Genomic DNA, 9,426 nt, shown 5'->3' on the forward strand with positions numbered 1-9,426 from the left:
GTACGTGTTTTGAAAGAACAGAGTGCCCTGTTCCCTTGCAGAGTTGTCACAGCAAGCATTCAGTGAGCAGGTGCTTGATTGATTTTAATTTAGGAAGGAAGGAAATAGTGGAAGAGAAACTTTCTAGATGAGCAGTTTGTAATGTAATACTGCTGAAATCAAGGCTGGTTGTCTCCTTTTTAGGCAGCCCTCTGGTATGCCTCTGGGTGTGGAATTGGAATTTCTAGGGACAGGAGACTGTTCCTTTATGTTCTGAGGCAGCAGTCTCATTGAGAATTGATAATGTGAGCATATGTGCCCAATGTCACTTTTTTTTTTTTTTGCTCCACTGTATTTGGAGATTTATCCACTATGCCTTTTTTTTAATGTGCTAATCCCAGAACTTTTGATGTTTTTAATTTAGGAAGCAATAGATATTTAGACCGAACTGGGAGCAGTAGCTCATCGCAGAAAAGCTCCAAGAAGGAACAAGTCCCATCAGGAGCGGAGTTGGAGAGACAGCAAATCCTTCAAGAAATGAGGAAGAGAACGTCCCTTTATGATGACAATAGCTGGATCCGACAGCGCAGTTCCAGTGTCAATAAAGAGCCTATTTGTCTGCCTGGGATTATGAGAAGGTGAGAGACATCTTCGGAATTATTTCTCCTTCTATACTGAGGTGCAGATGTTTAATTTCTAGACGTGCTGGCTGCTTTGGACAGAAGAGATGTCATCATTTCTTTTCTTATGTAAGATTTAGTGGGGGAAAGAGAAGGAGAGCAGATGTCATTGGGCACTTGTCACGGAGCACTGATTAGTGGCAGACATGTGCCAGGTGCTTTGTCTACATCATCTCACTTAATCTGGAAAGAATATCTTGAGGCAGGGATAGTAATTCTGCTTTTCCATACGAAGAAGCTGTGACTAGAGCAAGCAACGCACTCAGACAAAACCACACGGCTAATAGGTTGCCAGGCTGCCTGTGGAGCTCTGATGTGTGATTCAGGTACTTAAATAATTGATGTGGTCCTAGTGCTTCCGTGGATGATGCTGAACCAAAAAAAAAATAAAAAATTAAACCTCTGTTTCTAACGAGGCAGTGGTTAGATTGGAGTCATGAAAGTAGTGTTCACAAAGTGTGGACACCTAATTTTTGTAACTTAAAGGAAAATCCAGAGATATAAATTAATTGGAGATGAGAGGATGAACTAAACAGATGTATCGTGGGTAAGTGAATACTGAAGCTACTTCTATTTAGTATTTCCACAGCTGACCAACTGAGGAAGATTACTGACAACACATTACAGACCAAGGGCTAATTACCTCAATGTAAAAGTAACGCTTGAAAATCAGTAAATAAACCCTGACAACTTTATAGAAACATAGACAAGTGATATGAACAGATAGTTCATAGGAAAAGAAACAAAGTCAGGAAGCATATGACAGATCAACACTTCTCCTAAAACAACAGTGGTATGCCTTGCTCGTGGGATTTGTAGAGTTAAAAGGTTGATTAAATCTAGTATTGATTAAATTAACTTAAATCTAGTATTGATTGAATCTAGTACTGATTAAATCTAGTGTTGACAATTGTATAAGGAAACAGGAATTCTTGTTCCCAACCGGGTGGGCAGTTCTTTCAGTGTTTATTAAGCAGAAGTTTTTGCGTATACCCCGTGAGCACTTGAGTTTCCGGCACTTTATCTTCTGGTTATATTTGGATAAGTATGCAAAGATAGTATTGGCAGTAGCAAAAAAGAGAAATAATCAGAATATCTACAAATAAGAGTGTACTTGGTGCTCATTAAATAAATAGTGGCACCCTGAATAGTAGAATACTATACAACTATTAAAGAGTGAAAGGGACATCACTCTATAATATACCGCCTCAACAGTGAGTGGGTTAAAATAACAATTCACTACTCTCAAAATTCTGAGCGTTGGCTGGGCAGGTCTTTGCATGGTATTGGTTGGGGCACTTGGCAGCTGTAGTCATTTAGAGCTGCGGTTGGCAATTTGTTTTGCGTGCAGGACCAGATTGTCAATAATTTAGGCTTGGTAGGCCACCTAAGTCTGCGTCATGTATTTTTTGTTGTTTTTTTAAATCACTGTTTGAAAAGATAAAATACCCTTAGCTCATGCATTTTTCGTATCCTGGCAGTGGGCTATAACTTGCTGACCTCTGATACTCCACTGAGAGCTCAGCTGGAGCTATTGGTTGGGAGCTGCTGTTCTCCAAATAGGCTTCCCCACATAGCTGCTTGGGTTGCCTCATAACCTGGCACCTGGATTAAAAGAGGAAACCTTGCAAGAGGTATAAGCCCTAATGTGCAAGTGCTTATCAAACCTCCATTTGTCTCATGTCCGCTAATGTCCCCTTGACCAACATGTCGCATGGCTAAGCCCAGAATCAGTGGGAGGGGACCACACAAGGACGTGGATACCAGGAAGATGATCCACTGGGGGCCACCAAAGTACCTTCTGTCACCTGAACTGACATGAAGATAGTTCTAAGAAAATGTATATTACATGCAATAAAGCAAGTTATGAAGAATATGAGTTGTAGAATAATCCCATTTGTTTAAGCATGTTAAACATACGAACACATTACATATGTATATAGACATGGTTATACGTACATATGTAAATTTGTATATGTATGTAAATATATACTTGCATGTGTGAGGAAAGAGTCTAGAAGGATACACAGTCAACAGTGGTTACCTCTGGGGATTAGGGCAGGTAAATTGTAAGTAAAAGTGTATATACCCTGCTGGATTGCTTGGGTCTTTCTCATCATGATGATATAATACTTTTATAATTTGAAAAAAATACATATTTCAAACTTGGGATAAGAGAGAAAGTTTTAAAAGTCATAACAACAAAATTGACCAGGTAGGAAAAAACCCTCATAATTTGGAGTCGATCTTTGTAGGTCAGAATTAATGTCAAGTGCATAACGGTCTTATTTACAAAGCAGAAATAGAGACACAGACATAGAGAACAAACGTATGGATACCAAAGGGGAAGCGGATGTGGAATGAATTGGGAGACTGAGATTGACATATAAACACAACTGATACTGTGTATAAAATAGATAACTAATGAGAACCTACTGTATAGCACAGGGAACTCTTGCTCTGTAGTGACCTAAATGGGAAGGAGATCCAAAGAAGAGGGGATATATGCATACGTATAGCTGATTCACATTGCTGTACAGTAGAAACTAACACAACATTGTAAAGCAACTCTACTCCAATAAAAATTTAAAAAATTAAAAAAAAATAAATGAAGGTTAATTGAATATGAAACATCATGGTGCCTTTGATGAAAAGGAACTTTAGCTGTTAAAGGTAATTTTATATGTAACTGGCCTTGTTAGATTCATACCTGCTTATAAAATACATGGGTATTTTAATGACTATAATGGTGTTAAGTGGATCTCTAGTTGAATGTGTTCTATAACTTGGATGAACCCTTTCCGTGTTTCAGAGGTGAATCTCTAGATAACCTGGATTCCCCGAGAGCCAGTTCTTGGCGACAGTCCCCTTGGCTCAACCAGCCTTCAGGAGTCTATGCCACTTCCTCTGTCCAAGACTTCAGTCGCCCCCCACCTCAGCTGCTGTCCACTTCGAACCGTGCCTACATGCGGAACCCCTCCTCCGGCGTACCCCCTCCCTCAGCGGGTTCCGGGAAGACCACCACCCCGTCCCCCATACTGCGCAGCCATTCCCCTGCGGTTCCGCAGCCCGGCTGCCAGCCACGCAACAGGTGAGGCCCTTTGGGTTTTCCCTCTTCTTCCCTTCGTCTCAAGGGGTTGTTTTTCATTAAAAATTTCCCAAAATCTTGTCCAAGGTTTCCAATGAAAAAAGAAAAACAAGCCTTTTTGAGTGTGTCAGGTTCAGTGTTCCTTTCCCAAATCAGTTCCTTGCTATCTTTCCATGCCAACCCAAGGGCATTTATGGATGTCTTATGAAGCCATTGGAGGCCTTTAAAATGTTTACTTCACTGCCACTGCCTCGTTTACTTGGGCCTGTGGTCAGTGTCTTAGATGCAGATGGACCTGAACAGTTCTCACTGTGGAATCATAAAAATATACAGTAGCTCAAGAATGCATGACAAATTGATGAGTAAAAGCAGTATTATAAAATGTTTGACTGTTTTGATGAGACTGTAATATAAAATCATTTTATAGGAACTGAGTACGAAAGGAAAGCATTATAACCCAGACCCATCGTCTGTGGAACTTTGAACAAGCTGGCTTAAAAAATCCTTAAGTTAGATATGGCATTTTGGGTTTTTGATTTCCAAGACCATTGCTTGTCTCTTATCTGGTTTTCCAACATCTTACTCAGACTACATCAACTGAATTCTGCAGGTCATATGCTGCGGGAACTGTGTGAGAGTTATAATGGTGGGTCTTGACACTTGCCTTTTGGTATGGGTTAAAGCTCAGATTATCAGCCTGTGTTGGGGTGTTATATCTGTGTAGCTTCTCCACAGATCACTGATGCTTCACCTTCACAAAGCCACATACAGCAGTGTTTCTGTTGAGACCTCAAGGGAGTGCTACTGGCCTATGCTACTTTTCATCACTATTGAAATACTGAAAAGTAGAAACACAATGATTAATATTGGGATTTTTTTTTTAAGCTATCAACTAAAGGATTTCATTCGGAGAAGATATTTTTATCTAGCTAAAAATGTTGCTTGTGCCAGGATTTATAAAATGTGTATCAGGGAGCTTAAATTAAGAGAAGAAGAGATGAGGATTTTTGGTAAATTTGGAGGGAAGATAGGGACTGCAGAGTCGGGGAGAAGCCAGAGGAGAGAGTACCCGTTTCCTTACTGCGAACCCTGCCCTCGGAAAGCAGAAAGGAGACGGGGCTGTGGACTTCTCTGCCCTGAAAAGGTCTCTAACGTGAGGCACTCAACAGCTATGTCCTTTCCAATGTCACTGAAGTGCTGTGCCAGTCCAGTGGGATGCAAAGATAAGAAGTAGCCTTCACCTTTCGGCCTGGGAGAAGAGATAAGCCTTGTAAATAAAGCAAAGTAGAAACTTGCCTTACCTATCTAAATGGTAGCTGTCAGGCAGTTTTCATGTCATTCTCCGCAGAGGCAGCCCTGTAAACCAGAGGTACAGTCAGGAAAGCACTGATACTTCTGTTTACCTAGAATATCGGGTGAATGAGAAAGAGGTGGAGAAAATACGGTTGAGGCGGTAGGTTGAGTAGACTTGCAACACCTCTCCAAAGCGGGGCTGCTCTTTCGGTGTTCGATGAGCAGAAGACATGATTAGAGCTGTGCCTGGGAGGGTTTACCTGGCAAGATGATGTCGGCTGCATTAGAGGAGGGGGGACTGTTGCTGAGTACAGATGTGGTCTGAGGGCGAAAGCATCGCGAAGGGCAGCATGGACTGATTGCACGGAAATCCTTCATGTATGTGACTAGGTGTCAAGGGTTCCAGAGCCGTCGTGGAGATCCATCAAGGTACAGTATAATCAAGGCATACTTTGGTTGGCTGGTGAAAGTTTTCCTGCCACAGGTATATAAAATAAAGAGTTTCGTAAACTATGATTCACGTTAATACCAGAGTGTGATTTTTAGATAAGAGCTTTGAGCTACTCGGATGAAAGCCACCCTTCCATTCTCGTTCTACGTCTAGGTCGGTCAGTGGGAAGCGCGTGTGCTCCTATTGTCATAACATTCTGGGCAAAGGAGCCGCCATGATCATCGAGTCCCTGGGTCTTTGTTATCATTTGCATTGTTTTAAGGTGAGACTGAGCCAGACAGCCTACAGGCCCGCATTGCTTTGCTTGGAGAGAGCATGGCTTCTTGCAGCGCTGGGTGTGGACCTGCCACTAACAAGCTAGGTGCTGCCTCTGTCGGTCTGTGCTGCACTTTGAATCACAGATGGCCTGCTACTGCTACTAGGTTCTCAAACCTTGAACCTGGCTTCAAAACTTAAAGCCGGAAGCACTATGCACTTCCTGTTTCCAATCTGAGATTCTTTAAGTAAAATTTACGGTGCGTAAATGCTTTCTCTGACATGTTGCCACGGTTATTAACAGCATGGGGACATGAGTTATAACAGTGTCCGAAGCCTAGCTTTGAATAGGGAGAGTGTGAAAGGAAAAGTAATGTATTTTCACAGTTGCACAGTCTGCTTGCACCTAAGAGAGAAGTAGGGCTCTATGACTCCCTTAGTTTGCAGTATGTCTTTAGAGACACATCTGTTTGATTCTTGAACTTGCGTTGGGCCAGAGAGAGAAATTCCGGTAGTTGATCCTTTAGAGCTCAGCTTGTTTAAGCTTGTCTGTCTCTGGCTTGGGTTGTTCCTAGGCATAGCAGAATGAGTCAAAATGGTTAGTGTTTGAGCACATGGAAGCAAAATACCCAGCCTTGAAGGGAAAGCACCGTGAGTGAACCTCACCGAATTGGTGCTGGGGGAATGCCTGGGGTGACCCACCCCAGGGCAGAGAGCCAGACACCCAGTCTTGGTGCCCTTCACCCGTTCCTTCCTGTGGTGCTTTATCCTCTCCATTCCGCTGGGAGAAAGGAAGATGCAATTTCTTTAAACCAATCAACGAATCATTTCTATTCTTTTGGTATATTTAGAATGATATCTTGGCTCTTAAAATTGGCTTTATGAATTCTTTAATGTCTCATCTGGCAGGTTTCCTTTTCATCTAATTATCTTTGGGCCTTTTTTTTTTTCCCTTTGCTCAAATGTATCTAAGAGCTTAGAAGCTGCATTTTGCTTAATTTTTTTTTTTTTTCTGGGAGTGCCCCAAGCTTTCTTGTGCTAAGTGTGGACGTTTCCTGTTTTTGCTTTTTTTTGTTTGTCTCCCAGTGTGTGGCCTGTGATCGTGACCTCGGAGGCTCTTCCTCAGGAGCCGAAGTCAGAATCCGAAACAACCAACTGTATTGCAACGACTGCTATCTCAGACTCAAATGTAAGAGAGCAAATCAGGGAGAAAATTTCTTGTCTTTTACGGAGACCACGGGTTCCCATGCATTTCCCTGAACCTTCCACCAGCTCCCCTTCAAGCTCCCTGCCCCAGAGCTCCAGGCTTCAGGAATCTCAGAGTATCCCCTTCAAAGAGGGTCCGGTGAGCGGGTCAGTGGGTCAGTGCTCAGGAGTCCAGCCGCACAAGGGTGAGTGTAGGACCAAAGAACCAGAGAGGGATGCGTGCCAGGAGTCAGGACGGTGTTCTGGGCAGTCTGCTGAGTCTGGAGAAACTTCTGATGACTCAAGCATAAAAACCAACCAAGACCAACAGTCAAAATGAATCTTCTGTATAGACTCTCATCAGTTTCTTGGCTAAGAAACTCTCATCGTTTTAGCTGATTTCTATTATTTACTAATGGGGTCTGATTATGTGATTTAGAATATGACCAACTTTAAAAACTGTGGTTTAAAAAGGTAATAAAGAATAGTCAGTGTATGCTTTGTTACTCTATAATCATATGCTATCAAATTATACAATAATTTAAGCATTAATTCTGACGACATAGTGTTTCAGTGTCATTTTTGGAAAAATTGAGTTTTTCGAAAACTTCACATGCTATTCTGTGTCTAAGCATGTTTTTGCCTGTAAGTGTGTTATAAACATAGGGTAGCGTAAGTAGATTGCATATCGTTTATAGCTACATAAAGACAACCATTCCTCCTTTTTATATTTTGAGCCTTGATGCTGGTAACATGTGTTTCTTCCTTATTGTGAAAGGGTGTTTGTTACAAGTGGTATCAGCCAAACCATATGCTTTTGAGCTCTGAGGTATTTATATGGCCTTTATGTGAAGAGTGCTTTGGAAATGGCTTCAGCCCAGTCAACTCTCTCTTATCTGTCACCGTGTTTTGAGCCTTCTCACCCCGTTGGTCCAGACCTTTCCTGGATGCCAGCACTGAGGTTGGAGAGTGTCAAGGCTGGGCATGGAATGGGGAGGGAGTGTGTGTATGTGTGTGAGCTTTTCTCTCTTTAGTCAAAATTCCAAAGCCAAATATAATTGATTTTTGGAATCATCATGGAAAAATTGCCCATGCCTTTTCTCTCCTCCAGTACAAATAATAGAGAGTTGAGTGTAACTTGTTTCTATATCAGCAGTTAATTTTTACTCCATTTTTTTACAAAGAAAGACTTGTAGAACCCAGAGGTGTGATTTGCCCAGCTTTATCCTAAGTGAGTAACAGGGTAACTCTTTCTACCTCATGGGGTCATTCTCTGAACGATTCCTGCTATGTATCCCAGGTGGCGATATTCGAGTGTTTCTGAATCTAAGCACTTTTCTTTCTTCTCTCCTTGCCTGATCAGCTGGACGGCCAACCGCCATGTGATGTAAGCCTCCACACGAAAGCACTGTTGCAGATAGAAGAAGAGGTGGTTGCTGCTGATATAGATCTATAAATAGACGTTGTATGTCCTTTTGCTCTCTTTTTTAAAAAGAATAATACTTTTTCTGGCCTCTTTAGATTACATCAGAGCATTATAGTCTTGGTAGAACCTGTATTTTTGTTGTTTATTTATAAGAAGGTAATTATGTGTGGGGAAAAGTGCAGTATTTCCTTTTTGAATTCAGCATTATAAAAGCACAGGGGAAAAATAAGAACTTCAAAGTATTTTTTTGATGCTGATAATGATCTAGTTTGACTTTCTAACGGTGTTTTGAGGAGGGTTATTTTATTGGTTTTTTTTTTTTTTAAGTTTTGGAAACATTATTTGAAATAGTTAATATAAATATGTAATTGCATTTGCTCTGTTTATTATAATGTATTCTAAATTAATGCAGAACAATACGGAAAATGTCACTAAAATCCACCCCCAAATTTGCTTTCTGTATCCTTCTTTTCATTTATGTAACATTATTAAATTTTTTTTTAGCTTATATGACATTTTATTTGCTTGATGAGGGGAGCTCTATTTTCTTCACCAGAATTGTCACTAAGCAATTCCCAGTAGAAATTGCTTCTTTTCATTCATGGAAGATCATCATGGTTTGTATGCCAGAAGTTTTCTCCAGAAACTAGTGAGCCTTTCTGTTCAACTGCATTTGTAAATAAACTTGCTGATGCATTTAAAGAGTGGTTCTTTTTCTTCCGTGTGTGTCTGTGTTTGTCTACCTTCCAAGCCTTTTAATTATGTTTCAGTGTGTGGCTTTTCTTGATACTATGTTTTATTTAGCATATTTACTGAGGAATAAATTGACATACAATAAAATGCACATATTTAAACTGTACAGTGACAGGTTTTGACATGTGTATATACCTATGAAACTATAACTGCAATCGTGATATCGTTTTTCCTGAAAAATTTTAACAAGAAACTTTATTTTTGATGGAAAGTTGTTTTTGAATGCAATACGTTTTTATGGTGAGAGGTGAAGTGAATGGCGAATTGTTGGATGATTTGCATAGAATCTTTACATATTCTTTTACTTCCTCAGTGA

The 9,426-nt window shown here is 40.7% G+C and overlaps 1 protein-coding gene across 10 annotated transcripts in view; it reads left to right on the top strand.

Annotated features, from left to right (window-relative positions):
- LMO7 (LIM domain 7) overlaps positions 1 to 9,064 on the top strand; it is a 195,687-nt gene extending 186,623 nt beyond the window's left edge. For 7 of the 10 annotated variants that reach the window (XM_024753956.1, XM_024753953.1, XM_024753955.1 and 4 more), the window contains 4 exons: positions 404 to 617; positions 3,472 to 3,750; positions 5,645 to 5,753; positions 6,833 to 8,279. In XM_024753956.1, the coding sequence (XP_024609724.1) occupies positions 404 to 617; positions 3,472 to 3,750; positions 5,645 to 5,753; positions 6,833 to 7,006 (776 nt within the window). In that variant the 3' untranslated portion in view covers positions 7,007 to 8,279. The other 3 variants (XM_024753952.1, XM_024753960.1, XM_024753961.1) reach the window with 1 other exon arrangement.
- Positions 9,065 to 9,426: the final 362 nt, after the last annotated feature.

Source organism: Neophocaena asiaeorientalis, unplaced genomic scaffold (assembly GCF_003031525.2).
Source record: "Neophocaena asiaeorientalis asiaeorientalis breed wild unplaced genomic scaffold, Neophocaena_asiaeorientalis_V1.1 scaffold212, whole genome shotgun sequence".
Taxonomy (NCBI): Eukaryota; Metazoa; Chordata; class Mammalia; order Artiodactyla; family Phocoenidae; genus Neophocaena; species Neophocaena asiaeorientalis.